Source organism: Gasterosteus aculeatus, chromosome 5 (genome assembly GCF_964276395.1).
Source record: "Gasterosteus aculeatus chromosome 5, fGasAcu3.hap1.1, whole genome shotgun sequence".
NCBI classification, from domain to species: Eukaryota; Metazoa; Chordata; class Actinopteri; order Perciformes; family Gasterosteidae; genus Gasterosteus; species Gasterosteus aculeatus.
This window is the reverse complement of record NC_135692.1, coordinates 7,638,762-7,663,013: the sequence shown is the minus strand read 5'-3', so window position 1 is coordinate 7,663,013 and position 24,252 is coordinate 7,638,762. Positions and strand designations below refer to the sequence as shown.

At 44.9% G+C, this 24,252-nt stretch overlaps 1 protein-coding gene across 49 annotated transcripts; it reads left to right on the top strand.

The window, feature by feature from the left end:
* The first annotated feature begins 839 nt into the window (after positions 1–839).
* LOC120819595 (microtubule-associated protein tau) lies at positions 840–24,248 on the top strand. 49 transcript variants are annotated; one of them, XM_040177145.2, is made up of 16 exons: positions 4,776–4,973; positions 6,800–6,965; positions 8,168–8,239; positions 9,808–9,831; positions 11,672–11,706; positions 12,478–12,618; positions 12,866–12,932; positions 13,066–13,104; positions 13,302–13,552; positions 15,160–15,252; positions 15,830–15,922; positions 17,725–17,817; positions 19,090–19,171; positions 19,696–19,802; positions 20,715–20,850; positions 21,598–24,248. In XM_040177145.2, the coding sequence occupies exons 1-16, from the start codon at positions 4,872–4,874 to the stop codon at positions 21,600–21,602; spliced, it is 1,506 nt and encodes a 501-aa protein (XP_040033079.2). In that variant the 5' UTR covers positions 4,776–4,871; the 3' UTR covers positions 21,603–24,248. The 49 variants fall into 49 exon arrangements, with proteins under 49 accessions (XP_040033092.2, XP_077959070.1, XP_077959079.1 ...); XM_078102944.1 differs by lacking the exons at positions 4,776–4,973; positions 8,168–8,239 and adding an exon at positions 1,151–1,277; XM_040177151.2 differs by lacking the exons at positions 4,776–4,973; positions 20,715–20,850 and adding an exon at positions 3,710–3,850.
* The last annotated feature ends 4 nt before the right edge of the window (positions 24,249–24,252 follow it).

Here is a 24,252-nt window from a genome sequence, read left to right as displayed (position 1 = left end):
ACGGAGCGTTCTATAGATTCAATGCATCATTCATGCTCCACACTAAATGTGATTTCACTTATTGTTTTTCATGCTTCCTGTAATCGGCAGCGGTTAAATCTTCCCACAGCAGCGGTTTTTGTGAATCAACGGGCTGTGAAAGCCTGCAGTACTACGCAGGATGTGCACTTATACTGACGACTGGTGGTTTTACTAAGAGCTGATAACTTAAATTACAACGTCAAATCTTCCCTTAAAACAGTGAGGGAGAAAGCTTGTGAACATTGTTTTCACACTGGAATGTACAGTATCTATTCACAAATGAATCTTAAACTATTCGAGATGCGAATATCATCACTAATATAGTTTTTACAACATGAGTCATTATGTTGAATCTGTTACTGGTGCTAATATAAGATTATTTCATGCAACAGTGAGCACCTGCACTTTTACTTGAGTGTTTATATTTTTCTGTTACTGCAGACTTACAGACATCGAGAGAGACTCGACATTCCCAACATTCAGAAGCTTAACGGCTTCTCTCGACTTGGTGTAAAAGTTGGCGCTGTGTGTGTGTCTGTTTTTGTGGTAGAGGGAGGCCACAATAAGGGCCAGTGAGCAGAGACTGACACAAGGGTGCACTGTTTAGTCCCCCGGGGGCCTCCACTGTTTAATGTGCCAGACTGGCCATTTGTGTGCGGACCACACCGACCTGTTAGTGCGGCCTCAGTTCAGTGTGGACGACTCTCTCTCCCTCTCTCTCTCTCTCTCTCTCTCTCACACACACACACACACACACACACACACAAACACATGTGTTTTCATTTTAAACAGAGGACTCCTTTAGACCTCTTTACTCCACAGAGGGTGGCAACATCAACACTCAAAAACATTCAAATACAAAAAGAGACAGGCTCTACTCTGAAAATACCTCCATTAAACATTGATTATGTGTTTTAAAAATGTCCTGATAATGAGAGATCATTATCAGGACAAATTTTACTCATTTGAATTATATGGAAGCCTGATGATATTTTCCTCAAAATTAGTTTCACTTCACACTTGTCAGTCATTTATGTTTATTTTCAGTTAGCAAAAAACTTCCAGTGTTTTTACTTATTTATTGTATTTTCCGTTTTTGGACATTTCTCATTCAGTACATTTCCTTTATTCTGCCGTGTATATTACATATCAGGAGTCCGCAGCGCCCCCTCCGGCCGCCCGCCGCACTGCGACCAGAAGAGTCCGTGAGATCCTGCGGAGCGCTTGCTGCTGAAGACACCGCTGTCTGCACTCAGGTACGAAAAACAAACCCAGAAACAACCTTAACACATTTCTCTTCTTTGCTCCAGTCCCCACGCCGGAAAAGGTCTCCGCGGGAACACGGAGCTCGCACCGCGGCGTCGTGTTTCTCCATCGGCATTCGTCTTGTCACTTGTGTGTCTTCATGTTTTTCTGCTTGAGGTGGGAGAGGTTGGGCCTCCGAGCGAACCGAAATATCATGCACATGGATGAAACGCATTTTGCAGGCACACTTCCCCCTGCAGCGGCTTGTTTTGGCGTTTTATTATCGTGATGATTTATTGAGATGTGCGCTTTCTCCATCGGTCCTCCGCCACAGGACGCGTTCTGGTTGCGGCCGTCGCCTCCCTCTTCCGACACGGCCGCGGTTGTCCTCCGTCATTCCGCGCAAAAAACCCAAAATGTCTCCATCCTCCGGGGCAGGTCCGGCTCCTGCCCCGCACTCCACACCAATAATCCTCCACAATATTCTATGATGTCACTGTTAAAGGCTCCGGGTGGACAATAACGCGATGCTATTTCTTTGAATACATGGTTTTGCGTCCGAAGCTTTCTTTGTGTCGTGGGATGTGATTTGATTGGGAATGTGTTGCTTTTCTGTTTTTTTTTTTCTTCTTCTTTCTCCCTCGCTCCCGTTATTCTGGATCTTTCTCCTCTTTTCCATCTGAGGGCTTAAATGTTTAATTGTAGATCTTACGTTAAAGCAATGCGCGCACCCTGACCGCGCCGCAATGCATTCCATCTCACACGGATGCTCATTCTCCCCTGCGTTATTCAGAGAGCGGACGCTGTCTGGGCTTTAGGGATAGAGACACCGCGCACGAATGCCAAGCCCATTTTCCATGTGATGAACAGAGGAGAGCGCGCAGCAGCGCCTCCAGACTGAGCGGCATCTGTCCTTTAGCGGACGGGAACCCGATGGCACATTATGGCGCAAAGGGAAAGGCGTCTCCATGAGAACAATACGGTTTATGTCAGCGGTTAAAGACGTGCACCTGTAGTGTCTGACACACCTTTTCTCATCCTCATGGGGAGAGGACGGTGGGGGAGGGAGGGGGGAGGAGGGTGTGGACATTTCAGGGTAATTTTGCCAATGTTTGGATGGACAGAAAAGCCTTCTGTATCTGTGGGTCTTTGGAACCAGTTGTTATGGAGCAAAGGGAGTAACTTGGCTCAAAGACGTATTCATGGTAACAAACTGAGGCAGACAGCAAAAAACAGAAGCCTTTAAGAAGATCTACAGTTAAAACATTTTAAAGCGTGTTTATACGCGGTGGTTCTAGTAAAGCACTGCTTTGTTGTCTTAAAGCTGCGTTCTCTCTGGTGCCCACCAGGGGGCGACTCCTCTGGTCCTATAGAGATCTATGAGAAAATGGCTTCACTTCGCTGTTGATTTATTCCCTCAGTAAACATTGTAAACATGAGTTTATGGTCTCAATCTGTGAGTCAGTTTTAATACAGCATGATGTTCATTTAGTAAAGGAACGTCCATTCACAGTCCAACAGACTATAAAGCAGGGGATGATTTAGGGCGGGGCTACTGTGATTGACAGGCCTCTACCACAGCGTCTCTACATCCTCCTCAGTCCAAACACGGTCACGTCTGTTTCTTGGATGCAAAAAAAGAGCTCGACGATCCAAGATGGCGACTGCAAAATCCCCAGTAAACGAAACCGAACAGTAAACGAGCACCACACCACTAAAAACGCTGAGTGTCTCTGTCGATGGGGTCTGGTGGCTTTAAACAGAGCGTGGTTAACGGTCTCAGGTCCACGTCATAATGGGCCGTCTGAGAGCTAAGTAAAGAGGTGAAAGTTTCTAAATATAGTGTGCACCTAACCTGGTTTAGCATGCGTTTAGCTGCAGCGCTTCACTGCTCTGCTTCTACGCATCGCCAGTGAATGTTTGTGGAGATGGAGACGAGTTCTTGACAAAAATGCAGGTTGCTCGTGGTCCTCCGCCTCCTTCGTTATCAAACGAGCCCGCCCTCCCCTCCTCCCCTCCTCCCCTCCCTGCTCCCCCGTGGGCTCCGGTCCAGAGGTGACTGATGACGGACCAGTAATGTGTGTGTGTGTGTGTGTGTGTGTGTGTGTTTGCGTGTGTGGGGTGGGCCGTGTGTACATATTGAAACATGGAGATGACTTTACCCTCATCGCCATGACAACACGAGAGGACTTCCTCATACGTAGGATTCCACACCGCTGAGATGGTCTCTGATGATGAAGTGACGGATGTCGCTCTCCGACACGGATGTGTGTAGAAGGAGGGCGGGGTGTGGTTTCACATCCTGGAGGAGGGGGGGGGGCGGTGTTTGACTACCGGGCATCGAGGCTGTGTGGAGGAGACGCTCTGAGGCCTCCAGCTCCTCCACCACCATTGCGGAGAGGCGGAGGGCTGACGAGGGGAAAGTAGGTCAGAGATGCAGGAGCAGTGGAGCACGTGAGCAGCATCCTCGTCTCCCAGCTGAGCTACGAGCTGCTCAGCGAGGACGAGGACGTTTTGTTGTTGGGTCCAATCGGCTCTCAGACACGTGACGGGGCAAAAGGAGACAAAGCGAGTCGACAGAAAAGTAAAATGTCCTATTCTCTCAGAGGATCTTCTCTCTGTGTTATGTTAATGGTTGTTATTGGTTATTGTGACCATTTTAATCTTCTTCTTCCGGTTTTAAAGGGATATTTAAAGGAATATTTACAGATGAGAAAAAAGCGGCTACATTTTAAAAGGTAGAACCAGAGAATATTTACCATATTTTCTTAGTTGAAATTAAATAAATTATTCTGAATTGTTGTTTATTAATGAACTCAAAATTAACTAATTGATGAACCTATTTTACGGTTTTATTGCTCCGGATGAAGCATTTCGCAAAAAAAAAAAAACATTTTTAAGGTGGATGAATAATTTCAATAGCATTTCAAGTTTTTTTCTGTTCCTTCTGTGACAGTGAGCTTACTAGAGAGGCGTGCCAGAGAAAGGTCACCTTAGATTCTGAAAGGTTGTTTGTCGCAAATTTAGTAATATTCACAGAACAATTGATCCTCAGGATAAAATCTGTATGCAAACATGTTCAAACGCAGAGATCCAGCTCCAGGTGAAAACTGGGCGTGTGTGCAGGTCCTTTGAGAGGTGCTCAGTGTCAGTGACACGCGGCCTCCCTGCAGACGCAGCGTCCTCAGCCGGAGGGTCCGGCTCTCATCAGCGCCGAGTGTCTCTGCAGCCGGCGGCTCCTCGTTGTCTCACATCGTCTCCGCTGGCCGGAGAGCTCGTTGTTCGGATTCTGTCATGTGTGAAGCCACAAAGGCCGTTCTGTCCGGCAGCACTGAGAGTACACTATTCATCCGTCTTTCTATGGGACACGCAGATATCTCTCGACCCTTTATTGCCACATCTCCTTGTTTTGTTTGTTTACTTAGATGCAGTCGTTTAAAGGATGCCTCTGGTGTCGCTCTTTGTTTTTTTATTGTCAACAGACCCGATAAAAAGTTAGTTAGTCGAGCTCCAAAGCTTCTTGAATCTCTGCCGCTGACTATTTCAGTGCGTTTGGACCAAAACAACCAACAGAGCCAATCAGGGCTCAGGGGGCTGCATCAAGAATGGGCTCGTTTTGTTCCCGCGCTGGAGCTCAAAAAATGACAAAAGACACCAGAGCCAAAATGGCCGCGAGCGCAGAAGAGATGGACGCTGACGCGGCTTCTGTGAGTGAACTCTTTAAATCTGTGAATTTCTTTGTAAATCCCTGAAAGGGGGGGAATAGAGTCTTTGTTGGGGCACTACATTAAGTGGTGGATGAATCTGCACTGGTTGGTAGATCGGTCAAACACTGGGCGTGATGCGATCTCCCATTTGTGTGTTTACTGACAACGCGGCTGTGTAAACATCGTGAGATAAGACGGCCCACAGTTTTCTCCTCCTTCGTAGTATTGTCATAAAACTATGCTATAATGTATATAACATAAGAGTATTGATACGGATGCATCAGTGTGGAAGTTGTTTTAACTACTTTATACACAGTGGTTCTCATCCTGGGGGCCCGGCCCCTCTAACGGCCACAAGGTGAATCTGAAGGCTGCGAGATGATTAAAGAGAGAGAAGAAGAAGTTGTCACCACATATTTGGATTCATATATCTGGGCCTTTTCTTATTTTGTTAATGTTATTTCAATAAAACCATATGAGGGGTTTATTAATAAATGTTTGAAATGGACAAAAAAGTCCAAAATCAATAGTCTTCAATCAATATCTTTAAAATGTTTTGTATTTTCTATCAAATTTAGTATTGTATAGAATCTCAATCTTTAAAGTAATCATTGGCAATAGCCGATAAAATAAATCCAGTAGTTGAGGAAAAAGCATAATGTTTCCCAGTAGAAGTATTTCAAATCGTAAAAGTACCTGAATAACAATTGATAATATAATTAATCGAACCACAGATGAAGCGAGTTCTGTTTATCAGCATAAATCAACAAGAAGATCAGAACAATGATCAGATGCCGACAAATCTGCATCAGATCACATGGAAAGAGCAGTTGGGGTAAGCTGTGTGTGTGTGCGTGTACGTGTGTGTGTGCGTGTACGTGTGCGTGTGTGTGTGTGTGAGAACAGATTTCAACCTAAAACTGCTGATGTAACCAGCGGCTTGTGTTTAATCTGACGTGAAATCCTCTTTTTTATGAGATTTGATGCATCTCGCCAGTTGAAGCACTGCGGGTGACTTCCTGTTGTACACTACACGGCGATAGCAGTATTGAAAGGGGATTGAGTACATTTACGTTGTACTTTTATTTGAGGTACTTGGGTTCACTTCAGTTGAAAGCTTTTACAAATTTAGCATTTTGTACACAAAACATACATACAGCTGACAGGAGGTGGTTTATTTAAGTACAGCAGGAACTATACTTGATTTAACTAACTCCATCATTGTTACGGAACATTTCATGGTTGGAGCTTCACATTTATATGAAGTTTAAATATTTATTTTATAAAGTCGTATTAGGATTATTAACGTAATAATGTTGGATCAATGCATAGAAGAATCAGTAAATTATTCCATAATGAAAATCATCATCACAATCCTTTGTTAATAGTATAAATTGATCTCCGGCTCAACCAACAGTAAATACTTTTACATCAATGCCTGAGTGGTGATAATCAGAGTCACAGTTTGAATGTTTTAAAGATTACACTTGACGATGATGGTGGAACATGAAACACACTTGTGCAGCAAAGCCGGCGTGCAGGTTGGCAGGAGGGACTATTTTTACCGGTCAGGCTGTAACACGAAGCGGCAACCTCACATCAGGACGTATAAATAACCGGTGCACCAGTCGGTGTGCTTCGGCGGGGGGCGGAGGGGGACAGGCGAGGGGACGGAGGGGGTCCTACACGTCAGGAGACAAAAAGTCAACCAAGAGCGCCGTGCTTGTATTTTAATCCTGTGTGACTGATGCTGTCACCTGACACGTCCCGGGCTTAACTGTGCCCCCCCCCTCACCCCACACCCCCACCCCCCCGCTCTCCTGCAGCCCAACCCGCGCTCGGCAATGGACTACACGAACAACGCCTCCGACAGCTACAGCTCCGGAGACACCATGACCTCCTCCTTGGCCAACATGACCATCAGCGACCAGCACCGCCAGGAGAACGGGGTGCTGGGGGGGCACAGGAGCCCCGGGGAGGCAGTCATGAAAGGTCAGAGGTCACTCGGTTTTATTTAAACGGCCCAAATGTCACCGCGCTTCAACCTAAGACAGGTTGCAGATGAGGAGCAGGGAGGCGAGCTCAGCAGAAAGAGGGGGAAGTAAACACAACTGGAGCGGAACAAGTGGATTTTCAGACCGAATAGCGATGAAATATCATTCGGGTCATAAGAATCGTTAGTGTGAAGGTTGATCAGTACATGGAAACGCGGAAAAGATTCTACAGCGAGTCATCACCAGGAAAAACTACGTTTGGTGGTTGGCGAAAAGCGAAAGCGTTCACATGCTCGTATCTAATTGGACCAATGACTTCGGGGGGGAGCAGTTGGACAAACGGTTCAGCCGGGGGGCAGTAGTGGTCTATACATTTTATTATTACTATTATTGCAATAAAATGTGATTAATGTTCTAGTATTTAGCGTTCTGCGCTCGCACTGATTGGTGATTGTTATCATGTGACCCCGCTGACTTGTGGGTCGACCCCGGGGCCCTCAGGTTGAACTTCAGTCACTCTGCTTTCCAGTCAGCGCCGTCATATTTCCCTACACGGGCTCACAGAGGACTTGTAACCCATTTGACAGTGAACGAGCCCCCGTCTCCTTCCCGTAAACCATCAAGAGAAGAAACCAAAGGCGTGGATGATGAATCCTAAAACAAATCTCTGGTTTGTCCGTTCTACAGTTAAACAAACAAACAACAGTCCGGATGGTTGTGCAGCTGATAATCCCTCTCACCCTCCCCCCTCCCTTCCTCATCACCCGTACGGGACGGGTAGTGCGAGGTTTAGCCCCCCCCCCCCCCCCCGGCTTACAGGCCTCCCTGGCGCTCCTCTTCCCACGACCTCACGCGCAAGGTGGAAGGTGTAGTTTTTGTGGTGTGGAGGTAGTCGTGGGGTCTTTAAAGCAGTAAATTTGGTTTATCGTGGTTCAATAATTAAATTATTCCTTAATAAAGGAATTGGGAATACACTTAAAAATGTGATCCTGGCAGTAAAGACGTTTCGTCTCATTATTATAGTACATTTGTCGGGGCCATATTGACCTAATTCGTAGGAATGATTCTCTCTTCCTCTTTGTTCTGTATTTCATTTCTTCAGGTTCCCTCCAAGAACCTTTGTCTGAATACAAGCTGGTTGAAATAGTTTTTTTCACAATAAACTTCCAGCTTGAACTCCAGTGTACCTTTAATTCACAGAGACTGAAGCGGCGCTCAGTGAGAACGGGGTGACACCCGTTTCTGACCTCTGTGACGACGAGGGGAAACCCGGTACGCCTCTCCTGCATTAGCTCGAGCTAACCCTCATTACGCATGCTTCGGTTCCACTTTTCACAATAAACGTCTTCTTCCAGATATTCAAACATGAAATAATGTTCATCTGTGATTGTTAATTTTCTTCTTTTTTTGCAGCATGTCTTGTTTTGCTAATGTGCTAACATGCTTTTCTCAGATTCATAGCACATCTGTTTGTGTTGTCACTGCGCACAAATTGCGTAAAGAGAGAATTAGCTCTTCTCAGTCGAACACGCTTCGAAACACTGAGAGTGACAGCGGGTCCGAAGCGCAGTGGAAACAGAGGTCATCGGGTTCAAAATGCTCCTTGATCCATTAAACAGCTTCTGGGACGTGCAAAATACTTTGGTGACGTTTCAGAGCCTGTTTAAGCTGTAAAAACAGAGTCACATTGGCCTGAGAGCTGAATCAGTTTCCTTAAATGACTCGGCGTCCTCAAGGTTCTGGTCTTTGTTTTTTCTTCTTCTCTCGCCTGGAGACGAGGATCTCGAAGCGCCTCCGACATCTCAGCTGCTTGTGCATTTCCATTTTTTTTTCTTGAAGATTGACACCACAATATGTATGGTTAGCTGATAGCTCAAATTAGCATAAACAGGTAACACAGTCTTCCGCTCCATGTGGGACAGCACTCAGAACTACAGATCATTCTGAATGAATAAAATAACAAGATCGTTATCTTGTGAAGTGAGTCAGCAAGTGCTGTCATTTACTTTTGCAGTTGTGTGATTATTTAAGTGATGAAAATGACACTGGTGACATTTTTGAAGTTAGCACAAATATCAAAGTGGGAATATTTGTGGTTAATGGGGATCATTTGCAGTATAATTTTGCCAGGCAGCCAAATAAAACCTCTCCATGAAACGAGAACTTGCAGTCTATAAGATATAACATGTTATCTGAAAGGCTTTAGCCGGGGTAGCGGTTTCTATCTGCTCTCGGCCCTTGTGCTAAGCTAAGCTAACCGGCTGTAGCTTCACGCTGAGCGTGCAGAGTGGTGTTGATCTTCTCATTAAACTCGCTGCAAGGAATAAAATCCATTTAGAACTATTCTTCTATGTTGTACAACCGAAGCTTCTCTGGTGAAAGTGGAGCTCATTATCTTTTTCTTAGGCTACAGCATCTTAAATGTAAAATAGTGTTTTTTCTGTTCTGCTTCTTCTTCTTTGTGCTAACTCTCATGTTTTTATAGTTTGCTTCTTATTAGAACTGCAACATGACCGTAAACAGACTCACACACATGCTTCTTTTTAACAGTAAAAGATCAATTAGCGTCCCGGCTATTTCAGAATAAAAGGGCAGGTTGATTAGAGCGTCCTGTGATCTGTCGAGCAGATACGCTTAAGCAGCGCGCTCGGCCTGCTGGAAAGCCGACAGTCTGCATATTGACGTGGTTCTGAGTGGTTTATTGCAACAGTTATGCGCTTTAACAGCTGTGTGAGGGCTTCGCATTGATTTGTGTATTAATCTGTCGTTATGATCCGTCGTGAGTGACAGGAAGTCGTTGCTAATGTCTGTTTTCCTTTTGTCTCGTTGTGTTGGAGCAGCAACAGGAGGAGCAGCTTCAACAGGTAGGCGGCTTTATGTTTCATTGATCGCACTCGGAGTGTATTTATATTTACTGCAGGAGAGAGATATGAGGACATTTATGACTGCAGGTGCACAGAGATCTTTTTTTTATCCTGTGTGTTATCTGAAAAATTCTAGACTTTTATGTGCCGTTACCCAACTTACTTTTAAAGCTGCATTGTCCTATAAACCCGTTACATTTAAAAGCCTTTAAGTTCATTTTAATCTTATTAAATAATTCATAATTCAAAAACAAGTACCAATAACCAACAATTAGCAGAGCTTTTAAAGTATCATTTAATTTCTAGTAGTAGATTTAGTTGTGTTTTAACTAGGGCACTGTATTATTTTACAGTTCACAGATGGATTACAGACTTTATTTTATATTTCATAACATTGTTGGGTTCAAAATGCCTAATCTGAGTGTTCTCTAGTGTTCTGTGTTCACTCATACGCATCTTCGGTTGTCTGTCACCCGGTTGTGATGCATTAATCTCCATGTCCATCTGATGTTTTCGGTCACGTCTTGCATCTCCACCTTTATAGCTCTGTTTTCTGTGGTTCGTGAAATAATCATTTCATCATTTGTACAGTTCTTTTCACTCCTTTTTATTTATCTATTTATTTTCGACGGGGAGATGGAAAACAGCTGCTGTGAATGTTGTCATTAATCTGCTTTCCAAACAAATTAGCGAAGCCCGGGTCTCCTGCAGCCCGCGCTGTGTTTATGTTTGCGGCCGACGGGTCGAACCCGGCCTCCGTGGGAGCTTCCTGCCCCCCGGTCCTAGGAAACGAGGCGGCGGGGGAGTGCGGGAAGAGGATGAGCGAGTCCCTCTGGGCCTCCGAAGACCTGGGCTCCGGGCCGGAGGTCAGGCGGGAGGACGGGGGGAGCCCCGCCGACTCCCAGCGGGCGATCAGCCTGGACGCCTCAGAGTGCCTGAGCGAGAGGAGCGACCTCACCGGGACGTCTCTGGTCCGCAGCGAGGCTCTGGAGGACCTGACGTCCATCGGTTACAAGGGCTCCAGGGTCCCTCAGGGGGAGGAGCCTCTGGTCTCTGAAGACCGAGCAGCTTTAAAGTCTGGAGACGTCCCTCTGGAAGCACAACACGACCAAAGCCTCTCGCTCTCTGACTCCCAATGGGAGGAGCCTCCCAGCGCTGGGGACACTTCGCAGAACGAATGTCCCTCGAGCAAAATGACGTCTGAAAACAGCAGCGGTGACTCGTGGTTAGACAGGCCCGGCCATTCAAAGCCCCACATTTCTAATGAGTCAGACTGGAGCGTGGCTCAGACTACCGGTACCGCCAAGCTCCAGAACCCCCCCCCCCAAAACCCTCAAGCCAGAAAGTCTTTGGTCCCAGTCGCTATTTGCAAAGGTCTGTCTTGCTGTCGTATTCACTAGAGTCCTCTTCAGTTAACTCCTCCCACTTCTTTATTTTACAACGGAGCACTCTATCTGTCACGCTGCACTCCCCCACTCCCCCCTACCCCCTATCCCCCCACCCCAAACCTCCCCGGGCTGTTTCTCTATTGGATGTTACCTTTGACCCGAGGAGAAGCCTGTTCCCCCCCCGACACTTTTAGTCTCCATCTCCGTCTCTCACCTTGCTGGTTAATGCGGCCCACGGAAATAACTGCAGTTCTTCTTTTGGTTTCCACGATCACTTTGTGTGACCATGCATGCTGCATATCACCAGCATCACATTTTGTTTTTTGTCTCCCTGCCATGTGAATGTGTTCAGGCACAGACTGGGCGGCAAACGTCTTTCACTTGGAAATGATGGAGAGAAGAAGGTGTATGATACTTCAAATCTGTAATCTGCTTCTCTTCTCTGCCTGTAGCTCAAGCAAAGATGGATAACGGTTCTGCAGATAAGGTACGTGACCAGGGATATTATTAAATATATCTACTGTTTACGGGATTATTTGGGGATATTACAACTTGGGACATATTTTTGCAGCATTTTCAGTTATTGCACTACAGATCGACATGGCGACAGTGGATGAAGAAACATTCGGTCAGACGACTGTGAATAAACCTCCAGGTTCAACGGCTCGTGTTTGAGACATCGGGTTGTTTGTGTAGAAGAAATGCATCATGCTTATTGTGGTCTAAATGATACTAGAGATTGTTATTTAGGAACCAGGAACCAGTACTTTACAATCTACCTCTACCTCATACCGTCTTCATGTGATCGTCAATGGGACTTGTGTCATGAATCATGTGCGTCATGAACAAAAGGGTAAGATGAAATATTATAGGGAGCAAGCGGATCTTCAATGTTCAGTTTATTTTAACCCACGACTGCAATCTCGTGTCCAAACCCTAAATGCATTAATGCATTTATTTTTGTTGCCACAGTTATCACCTTGACCTTGTTTTTGTGCCTCCACTTAACCAAACCATAGCACCCCATCACTTTGTCTTTGGGGTGTTGCTGCGCTTTCAAACCTCGACAATAACTGTTGCGAGAGTTAACGGCCGCGACTATGAAAATAAGACCCAAGTTGTAACAAACCGGAATAAACCTTTAAGGAAGTAAAATCCCTTTTAATTTATTGAATCATTCCTCTGTTTTATGTTCACTGTCATCACATCTTTAGTTTATTCATTCATCATTCATTTCTTTTCCTCCTCCATGAAAAAGACTCTAACTTCCACCAAACCAACCGCCCCCCTTAAAAGACCTTCCGTAGTCACCGGGGGCAACCAGACCCACGCTCCCCCCCGGAGCGGCCCCAGCTCCATCCCTGTTAAAGCCGGCGCCCCGGTGCCCCGGCAGCCCGAAGTAAGTACGGCTCCGGCCGAGATCGGGGTGTCAAACGCGGTGGATCGAGCGGTTAAGGAAACGCAAACGCAATGAAACCTCCATTCCTTCTTGTGGTGAATGACCATGAACGAGTCCAGCCGATCGCTGTGCGATGCTCATTCACTTGTGAACCAGATGTTTGTGATTGGTGACGACTCGCCCCTGAATAACAGCAGCTTTCTGCTGAAATCCCTCGTAACTTCTTGGCATTGTTTTTGTTTTGCAGAGTCTTGGTGGAGCGAAATCTCAACCCCCCGGGGTCAAGGCTTCGGTCAGAACCGCAGCTCAACCAGGTACAAAGACGTCACATTTCCTTCGCCGTATTTCGTTTGATTCCTTTTCGTTTCCATTTTTTTATTGATTTGATTTCTATGAGGAGTAAGATCTAAGGACTCCTTATGATCTGTCATATTTTTTGTTATGCAGCTAGTGCCAAGAAACCTCCCACTCCAAAAAATAAAAAAGGTAAAACGCCATAAGAAAGGAAAAATAGTTATTAGAGATCACTTATAGCTTCTCGTAGCTCACAATACCACAGTGTGATCGGGACTTTGATCAGACTTGGTCAGCTTCTAGCCGCCAGAGATCTTAGTCTTTATCTATTGCTATTTAATATTTTGTTTCCACGCACCTCTGACTGGTGGCCTCTCCGACTGCTTCAGATGGGAGTGGACAGAGCAGCCCCGGCACTCCCAAATCTCCAGCTAGCCAAGCGCTCGCCGCCAAAGCTGCGGCCGAGGCCAACAAGGTGAAGAAGGTGGCGGTGGTGCGCTCCTCGCCCAAATCCCCGGGCTCGCTGAAGAGCCGCCCGCCGGCCCCTCTGGCCGCCGCGGCGCCCATGCCGGATCTGAAGCACGTCCGTTCCAAGATCGGCTCCACGGAGAACATAAAGCACCAGCCGGGAGGCGGGAAGGTAAAACCCCAAGTCTTTCCGCTCTCGCAGCACGCAGGAGGTACCGATGGCTTGTGGCCGGGGGTCAGAGGTTCTGGAGGCAGGAAGTCTCTCATTGGAGAGTTTGAGCCTCACTGAGCCGGTTCAGATGCCGACTAACTTCACAAGACACTTGGCATGAAAACAAAAGAGGTAAAAAAAGGTCTGACTGCGTTTTCTTTTCTAGCAAACCCCACAGTTAAATATGATTTGAATCCTGCAAAGCGTCAAACAGGCTGAAGGAATGTGCATGCTCATGTTCATAACAGCCCGCAGGCCCCTTTAACATCAGGTCATATGCAGTAAACCCGAGCAGTGACTGAAACTAGGCCGGAGAAAAGAAACCAAACGTGAGAGTTATCACCCAAACTGTTGTAGCAGTTTGTTGTGCAGCAGTAGATGTCGTCGCAGTGAGACGTAAGGTTTGTTTTGTTTTCAAAGCAGAGGAGGAGGTGAAGTGTGTTGACCTCGTCCCTCGTTGTGTTGCTTCTTCATTAAATCAGGTTCACAGACTCCTCAAAAGGTCATTAGACCTGTTGATACTGGCCGAGGAATTTATTCCTGCATAAGTATTCTCAGTACAAACCCAAAAAGGTTTAATACGCTGACTTTGCCCACTTGGTTTTAATGAGCCAATCAGGTTCCTGCTTCCAGAGCTTCTGCCTTTTGATGTTTTGAGTGTCGTCTGATCAAAACAGTCCAACCTGATTTGAGTATGAGGCTGTGTGTATGTGTGTGCATGTGTCCCTTGTTTACTTGTTTATTTACTGCTGAAATTTATAAGAAATTGTGGTGTGTTATTTAATGATTTAAACGTGAGCCTGCTCAGCTTGCCTGACGTTTAAATGGTGAATCAAAGAAACAGAGGAGAGGAGGAGCGCACACATTGCAATGACTCGGTTACTTAAAGAAGAGAGATCAATAGGAGACAAACAGCACTGGTTACAGGAAGCGAGCCTCTCTTGAGCTACCTGGCTAACCAGATAGATAGATAGATACTTTATTGATCCCTCAAGAGGGAAATTTTGTTATCACAGCATGTACAGGAAAGAATAGAATAAAAAGATACACATTATATACACATTATATACAATATAATAAGATAAAAAATATTAAATTAAATTAAATAAACTAAACTGAAACAAAAGAATAACCTTCAAAAAGAGACAATAATAATAATTTGTAAAAGGAGAAGAGGAAGAGCAGCAACATCACAGCAGTACAGGGTTGTTATTGTCATTATTTGCTAGCAGTCTTGCTAATTCCACCACACAAAGCATAAGCTAGCAGGCTAGCAGGCTAGCAGGCTAACTAGCCAACTTGTCAGTTATCCGTCTCCAGAGCTGCGACCAAAACACAACTGCTGTTCTTCTCTCTCTCGTTCTGGTGAAGTGACCACGGGAAGCCGTGTTCGCTCTACTCCTTTATTGCGTTTCTATTGGCGCCTCTTTCTTCCTCTCTGACACCACGTCACCTCCATCCAGCATGTCGCACGCTGCAACACCAATCACACAGCCACTCTCCCCGGCCCTCAGCGCCGTCATCTCCGCCCAAAGACGTCTAAACGCTGCCGTTTCTCCTTCTTCCAGGTACAAATCCTTCACCAGAAGGTGGACTATAGTAATGTCCAAGCCAAGTGTGGCTCCAAAGACTTTGTGACTCATGTACCCGGTGGAGGCAATGTGAGTAACTGAGGGGTGAACTCAACACCAGACTCTTGAGTTTCTCTGCAGTTATGAGGATCAAAACCAACTTTTGGTAAAAAGAAAATAGATGCAAAGAAGAAGGTGCTCTCTTTTCTGCTTTCTTTTCTGAAAATACATAAAATGAAGACGGACTTATGAAGGGAATATGTACAAATATGTCACAATCTGCTCAATAAGTTCAAGGTGCAATTATTCAAAAGCTGTCTGCTTTTACGCGTTAAAGTTGGCATCTGTAACAATTGTTTAGTTATTATATTATTTAAATGGTAATTAATGTGTGCTGAAGTAGAGAAATACATTTTTTTTAAAGATTTACTCAATAGCTTATTGAAAATCCTGGTTCAATAACAGAGCCAGATGCGTAATATTCTGCATAATATTTTCTAGTTAATGCTCAAAAGTTGTACAAACTTATGGATGGCAGCTTTAATGAAATAAGTTAAGAATATATCTCCCTTTTGTCATTGGATTGCGTTCTTTCTGGGCGGATTCCCCTCTATCTTAATTTTAATTGTCTAAAGACTGGTATTTGTATATTCTCACACTTCTGCAGGTCCAAATCCTGGATAAGAAAGTGGACGTGGGGAACGTCCAAGCTCGCTGTGGATCTAAAGACAATATAAAGCACACGCCCGGCGGAGGAAAGGTCAGGAACATCAATAAATGCACTTCTTTTTGTCTTCTGAGCCTTTGACACAAATTTGTGGAAATATTCACAGTTAGAAACCGGTGTCCTCTTTGACCAACTGTAACATGTCCACCAACAGTATTGGTACATTATTGGGTACGGACATCTTTAAAGGGAAATTTGCCACATTTAATTTAGGAAGTGGAAGGCTGACTTTGTCAATACAGTGTCACCTTCTTATACCTCTCACAAGAGTCCTTCCCCGTCCTCTTCAATGAGCCACCTCCTCTGGTTACATTCCTCTTCCCTGGTTAGATGATTAGATCCATCTCCCCTGGTAACATCCCCTCTTCTGGTAACGTCCCCCTCCTGGTTAGATGGTTAGATCCCCCTCTTCTGGTAACGTCCCCCTCCTCTAGTAACGTCTCTCTCCTCTGGTAACGTCCCTCTCCTCTGGTAACGTCCCCCTCCTCTGGTAACGTCCCTCTCCTCTGGTAACGTCCCTGTCCTCTGGTAACGGCCCTCTCCTCTGGTAACGTCCCTGTCCTCTGGTAACGTCCCCCTCCTCTGGTAACGTCCCTGTTCTCTGGTAACGCCCCCCTCCTCTGGTAACGTCCCTGTCCTCTGGTAACGTCCCTCTCCTGGTTAGATGGTTAGATCCCTCTCCTCTGGTAACGTCCCTGTCCTCTGGTAACGTCCCCCTCCTGGTTAGATCCCTCTCCTCTGGTAACGTCCCTGTCCTCTGGTAACGTCCCCCTCCTGGTTAGATGGTTAGATCCCCCTCTTCTGGTAACGTCCCCCTCCTCTAGTAACGTCTCTCTCCTCTGGTAACGTCCCTCTCCTCTGGTAATGTCCCCCTCCTCTGGTAACGTCCCTCTCCTCTGGTAACGTCCCTGTCCTCTGGTAACGGCCCTCTCCTCTGGTAACGTCCCTGTCCTCTGGTAACGTCCCCCTCCTCTGGTAACGTCCCTCTCCTCTGGTAACGTCCCCCTCCTCTGGTAACGTCCCTGTTCTCTGGTAACGTCCCCCTCCTCTGGTAACGTCCCTGTCCTCTGGTAACGTCCCTCTCCTGGTTAGATGGTTAGATCCCTCTCCTCTGGTAACGTCCCTGTCCTCTGGTAACGTCCCCCTCCTCTGGTAACGTCCCTGTTCTCTGGTAACGCCCCCCTCCTCTGGTAACGTCCCTGTCCTCTGGTAACGTCCCTCTCCTGGTTAGATGGTTAGATCCCTCTCCTCTGGTAACGTCCCTGTCCTCTGGTAACGTCCCCCTCCTCTGGTAACGTCCCTGTTCTCTGGTAACGCCCCCCTCCTCTGGTAACGTCCCTGTCCTCTGGTAACGTCCCTCTCCTGGTTAGATGGTTAGATCCCTCTCCTCTGGTAACGTCCCTGTCCTCTGGTAACGTCCCCCTCCTGGTTAGATCCCTCTCCTCTGGTAACGTCCCTGTCCTCTGGTAACGTCCCTCTCCTGGTTAGATGGTTAGATCCCTCTCCTCTGGTAACGTCCCTGTCCTCTGGTAACGTCCCCCTCCTGGTTAGATACCTCTCCTCTGGTAACGTCCCTGTCCTCTGGTAACGTCCCTCTCCTGGTTAGATGGTTAGATCCCTCTTCTCTGGTAACGGCCCCCTCCTCTGGTAACGTCCACTTCCTGGTTAGATACCTCTCCTCTGGTTAGATCCACCTCCTCTTGTTTAGATCCCCCCCTCTAGTAAGAGCCCCCTTTGGTTGGAGCCCCCCATCTTTCCATCTCTGGTCCTCACTCGGGGTCCCCGCTGCTGTCGCTTCGTGCAGGATAACCGTCTTTTATATATTAACTTTCCAGGTTGAAATTGTTGAAAAGAAGCTGGACTTAAGCAACGTGCAGTCCCGTTGCGGCTCCAAAGATAATATGAGACATGTACCCGGTGGAGGCAATGTGAGTAGATAAGGGATGTGCCCCTCCCCCCATCATGTTGCTGCTCCTGAATGCTTCCTCACGAAGAAGCAGGATGTCGGCACGAAACCTGCCGTGTGTGTTCAACCCTCCGGACCTCGATGGTCCCGGCTGTTAACGCCTCCTTTTAACTGGTTTATCACTAACACAAAGGCATGAGCATTTCACACTGATGAACCGTAAACGATCATGTTTGAATGTCACATCATTGGTTTATTTCAGGGTCCATTATAAATGTTTTTTTCATTATTTCAGCTTCTCAAAAGAGGCTATTATTTGTTTCAAAATGACATTAAATCGAATAAATTTGAGGTCTAATGACGGTATTTCTCTGAATTCTCAAAATATTTACAACCCAAGCAATCAATTAGAAAAAAAATCTGATTAAGCCACGATGGAACGTGTCATTTTAGATTCAAATAGACTACTACAGTAAAATCCTGCTTTCACTTAAATGCATTACTAATAATGATCTATTGATTGACAGTCACAAAGAACATTTTACACTTTTAACACATGAAGTACATTCTCCTCATTACACTTGAAGGACTTTTGGAATATTTTTAAATGTAGTATTAGTACTTCTACTAAAGTGAAGCCTCTGGACTCCACCAATACCATAGAGAGACTTTGTCCGTAATAAATCTTAGATTTCTATTAGTCACCATAAACTGGATGCTCACAGAGCTCCACTGTAATGCTCATGTTCTTCTGTAAGCTGATAACTCTCACTTGTCGGTTCTTCTGTGATCACAACAGTTTTACCCCTAAAACAAACATGCATGAATCCTGTGTGTGTGTTTTTGACTTACGCAAACCGCCTCAAGTTTATTCTATTACAGAAACTCTGTGAATGAGAAACAGGAGTGCCCCTCGCACTGAAGAGAACCGATTGTGTGGTGAAAGAAGTGCACGGGGACAAAGGGCCTCTGTGCACTCTGTGCCTGTTGTGAGGAGCTCGCAGATGACCTCAGCGCTTTGTGGGATGAGACCACCGGCCATGACGGGCTGAGAAAGAATCCTCTCAGAATGTCATTGATTAGACGCAATACAGATTCATTGGTCCGCTTGACCCTAACATGAGATTAACTCAATGCATACCTATGTATTCTAACTCTGATTAGAACTAATCTCAGATTAAATTAATCCTTGTTGGTGCAACTCAGCCTGAGTGTTTCGTTGATCTGTGTTTCCCCTCTGGTGGCTTTTGTAGAAGACTAATTCTAATTCCTCAGTTGATGTTTCTGCTTTCAGGTTCAAATTGTGCACAAAAAGATCGATCTGACCAACGTTCAATCGAAATGTGGATCAAAAGCCAACATCCGTCATAAACCAGGTGATTTTTTCTTTGAGGAATCCAAAAGAAGGAGAATTACATTTTCACCACATTATTTATATTTAATTGTTAACTTTTCATTTCAGTCATTTACTTCACAACTCCCAAGATATAAATTAATATATTTACATACATACATTTGTGTATTTCTTTCCGTTTTCTGCTCTCTTCTTATGACCCTCAAATTTAACCAGTGACCCTTTAGGTGAGCCCGACCCCTAGGTTGGGAACCGCTGGAATAAAGTGTGTATACAATTATTAAACCTAGATGCGCAGCTACGAATTTAAAATGCTGTTTACACATTGGTGCATCTTTTTATCAATGGACAAGGTCAGCTTTATTAACATATCGGTTACTGGAGAACAAGTTGTTTTTAGATGTTTAACACATTTGTATTGTTTTTCTCAAGTATAATTTGGCCTGAATCATTTTTACTCAGTTGTATTTCTACTTTTACATATATATGTATACAGCTATTTAACTTATAATAAATAATAATGGTGCTTCATTCTGTTTTTATCAGGTGGTGGAAATATTGAGATAAAAAATGAGAAGATTGAGTTCAAAGGTCAGTCGAAGATCGGCTCTCTTGACAACATCGGCCACGTCCCAGGAGGAGGACAACGGAGGGTAAAAACTCCACGTTAAGAATCTATCATTCTTATTTTATTGTTGTTGACATTCTTCCAGAAGGATATGCTCTGAAAACATATTCTTCTGTTTGCACAGCTGAAGCTTTTTATGTGCAGAGGTAGAGCTTTCACTCTTGATAAAGATCAACAGTACCTCGCCGCACGAGAAAAAAAACATGATATTGTGAATTTAAAAGAAGAGCAGAGATATTTGATGTGAAGATTATACTCTGTATAATAACAGAACAATATTAGGCCTATGTACATACATATATATATATATATGAACTTCTTAGTCCTCACATACATGGAAGACAAAAGTCATATGAGCCCTTGCAGCGGGTTAGGAATATAAAATATGTATAAAATATAAGATACATCTGTTGACACAGAGCGGATAAACTGTTTGAATAGAAGATGACACAGTATGCTCAATATTGGTGCGCAAAGGTTGAAGAATATCCTCTTTTACTAGATTTATTCAAGTGTATAAAAGTACAGGAAGTGTAGTAATATATGTAGTAAGTTGTTAGTTCCCACCAGATTTCATTTAAAAAGATTTGCCTTTCTGGAGCTAAGTCTTACTTTTGTAGTCAATTTGGCAAACTTCATCCCCCCACAATGCAACTTCATATCATACTTAAAGGGTTTTACACAAACATTTGGATATTTAGGAGCAGAAGACGTGCTGCCACGCCCTTCATCTCTCATGCGTCCCCCCCCCTCATAAGTTTGGCACCTTTCAAGCTTCCATCTTCTCTGTGCTGCCAGTTTAAATCATCACTTATTCATTTGTCGTCCTTATTTTTGAGATCTTCATTTGTTTTTGTTGCCTTTTTGATTTCTGTTGATGCCATCACATGTATTGTGTTGCATGCCTTGTCATTCCTCTGGTGGGGCTCCTCTGTAGAGGGAGAAGGGGAAGGAAGCAGAGGGGAGCACCTCAGACAGCCCCTCCATCCCCTCCCCAGCTGTCACCCCCCCTCAGTCACCACAGACTGTCACACCCATCTTGACGAACCCCCTCATAAAGATTGAGGACTCCAGTAAGTACTCACAAGCAGCCTGCTTTAAACAGCAGCCAAAAATAGGTTTTCTTCTCCTTTCATTTCATTTTTCTAACTTTTTTAGCCGAAACAAGGTTCTTTGCATATCCACTGGTGGGTGGACACCACCGTGCGGTGGGCATTGATCTGCGACTTTAGTAGCTGGCTCCCTAAATTGGCCCCCAGTTATAAAAGCTCTGACAGCCACTGGTATGGTATAGCATATTATAACATCATGAGAATACTTGGATGTTCTGTAGCAAGTTGAAAAAGAAAAAAATGTGACAAAAGTAATTGTGTGGTATTTGGAAAAAAGGTAAAAATAAATTATAGTTTGGTATGTTGAAAAAAAGTCATAGTTTGTTGGAGAATTGGCATGTCATGTAAAAAAAGGTCATACAATAATATCTATATATAATATATCTAACTATATATTTTTTAATGTTTAATTTATTTTCAAAAAGAGGTCATAGTATAGCACGTATTGCTATACTATGAAAAGTATTAGAAAAGACAGCATATCAAACAAAACTAACAGTATATGTTATGAAAAAGTCACAAAAAGTCATAGTATAAGTTCTGATGAACTGCAGGTGATGAATTGGCGTCGTGGATGTTTTATCATCTTTAATTCAGCACATCGGTGGCCACCAGATGGCGCTCTTCAACACCGGCCACAGTTAATAATACTTTTGACATAATCCAGTCGGCACTTCTCACCCCCACCCCCCCCCCCCCCCGCTTCAGATTGAGAGCCACAAGCTGAGTTTCCGCGAGAGCGCCAAGGCCCGCACTGACCACGGCGCTGAGATCGTGTCCCTGGAAGACTCCCCCCACCAGCTCAGCACCATGTCCTCCTCTGGCAGCATCAACATGGCCGACTCCCCGCAGCTCTCCACGCTGGCCGACCAAGTGTCCGCCTCTCTGGCCAAACAGGGCTTGTGAATGCACCTGCGCCCCCCCCCCCCCCCTCAGAAAAAACACACCTCCACTTCCTCCACCTCAAACAAAACGACCACTTAGAGGAGTTGCGTCGCCTTCCTCCTTGTTTTCCACAGGACTTTCTCAGCTACCCATCACTGTTTATCCTTCACTAACCGTTGAAGCTGTTCCTGAGGCATTACTGGTAGAGAAGAACAGAGTAACATCCGCTGTGTTTTCATCTCTCTCTCTGGTATTTGAGCCCTTTATTTGATATTTCTACCTTTTGTAAGTGTCCCTTTAAGAGTTCAAATCACCCCAGCAGAGCCAAACTCTCCCTCTGAATCTGAGGATGTCCTCTCATGTCTCCTGTGGACCTGAGGATGTCCTTCTCATGTTTTCTGGTGAATCTGACGTCATTTAACACCTGGTTTCCCTTTTAGAAAATCATGTTCTAAATGTCCCCCGGTGTTTCTTTCAATGAAGCTGAGCTCCAGCAGTCAACAGGGTTGTTAAAGAGAAGAGTAGCATCGTTTTTCGTCAAGGCCGGAGGGGGGGAGGAAGATAAAGACCTCAGTGCTGTCTTTGCTTTGTGTAGTCTGGACCCCACGCAGGTTTGACCTGGATCTAAAAGAAAAAAGAAATTAAAAAAAGGGAACGACTAGAGTAGAAACTTTGATTTGTGTTGGGCACAGTTTTATAATCGTATTCTGTGGATATATGACATGTATTTGATATGAAGAAACATTTGTATTGTGCCTGCTACTGTCAGTGTTATTTTATTTTTTGTTACTGCTCAATTGTAAATGCGCTGAAGCTTCGGGGGGGAATTAACCTTTTTCTTTTGGCATTTAAAAAATATAACTCATGGCCAAATTAATAAGAAGGAATAGAGACTGTTTAATGGTTACAGTATTTAAACTGCGATATGCACATAAAAACTAGGTAGAATAATGTTCACCACCATTATGAAGTATTCCTATAGCGAGACTACGTAACTTTGAATAATCGTAAGGGAACAACCCGGCTAGCTAGCAAGCTAAGTGGCACTTAATGTCAGCGACGGGGAGTGGTCTCACGTTAACGTTAAATCGTGGCGCAATTAGCGAGCTAAGTAAATTAGCCAGCTGCCCCGCTAGTAAGCTGGTATCCTGCGACCACGCTTTAATGCTACACTGTGAAGAACAGTAGCTCATGTGTTGATAGCAACGAGCTGTTCCTAGCGTGGGCGCTAGGACGGCACAATACACTTAACAGCTCGTTGTAGTCGCGGTTAGCCTGCTGCTGGGGCAACAATGGCAACGGTGCACGTAAAGATGGCCGCCTCTGACCATCCCGCCTCATCGAGTAGAGTGGGAATCTACTCACATGGTATTTCTATGCAGCAAAGAACACGTTTGCTAACATTAGCCACTGCTCATCAGTGTGTTGAACGAAGTGAAATATAACGCTTTTTGGATTTCGACTTTTAGTTTGTACTTCCTCTCACTAAAGCGACTTAGTCTCACTCTAATTGGTTGTAAAATAAACAAAAAAAAGTAGTATTTTAATGTACTTAACCTGAATGAATATTTCAGATGGATGATGACTGGTTGATTGGGCCAAGTCGATAGGAGGGGAACAACAACCAACAACCTGTGCAGCAAAGACGTCTTGCCCCCCATGACGCGTGTCTGAACCTGATTCAGCAGGTCACTTTTACCCAGTTCTCTGCTTCCTCACATGGCCTAAAGTGTGTGGACAAGAGCACACGTGTGTGCAGGCCACTCTCCTGTCCTCCGGCCAAGTAGTCAAGTTCACAGAAGATACTCTGAGGGAGTCAACACAACCACAGGAATCTGGAATTTTTTGTATTTGTTGAATGAAGCGAATACAACCAGCTGCTTTCCTCAATTTGTGACCCGTCAGAACTACATGTGCTGAAAAGCATCCTTGATTACCCTGGTGGCTCATTACTGTTACTCGCATTCATATGAGAAACTTCTTGCATGCACCTCATGTAAGTGAAGAGAGTCCGCTTGTCGCCTCCCCTTATCACAAAGTGGTCTTTGTGTATCCTCTCTTATCAACGCTTTCTGCATTTTGAAGACCGGCCAGTGGAAGACTTAAAAAAAAACAACAAAAAAACACGTCACTCACATTCGTCGCCGCAATAGAAGAAAAACTGTGAAGATGCTGCTTTAAATGGGCAGACGGTACTTCAGGGTGCGCATGTCATCCGCATGCCGAGTTCTTTTTTAGTAAGACCCCACTCATCTCCAGAGGGACGGGGGTCAAAGGTCAAAGTCATCTCAAGAGGTTCTCTGCAGTAAAACTCTCCACTTTTTTTTTTTTAATTTTGTTTTTGGGGTTAGGTCTGCCGCTGTATGGTCTGTGGAAATGTGATTGTTCTCGTTGTTGTGCATTTGATCAATAACTGGTTTATGATGATTCTTGTTGCTGTATATGTGTATTTCAAAATAAATGTTATGAAGCCACAGT

Excerpts from the sequence above, each read along its gene's own strand:
- LOC120819595 (XM_078102917.1), top strand. The coding sequence starts at position 10,488 with ATGTTGTCATTAATCTGCTTTCCAAACAAATTAGCGAAGCCCGGGTCT. Across the intron at positions 11,206-11,671 it reads CCCAGTCGCTATTTGCAAAG|CTCAAGCAAAGATGGATAAC; the intron begins GTCTGTCTTGCT and ends CTCTGCCTGTAG. Across the intron at positions 15,923-17,724 it reads ACACGCCCGGCGGAGGAAAG|GTTGAAATTGTTGAAAAGAA; the intron begins GTCAGGAACATC and ends TTAACTTTCCAG.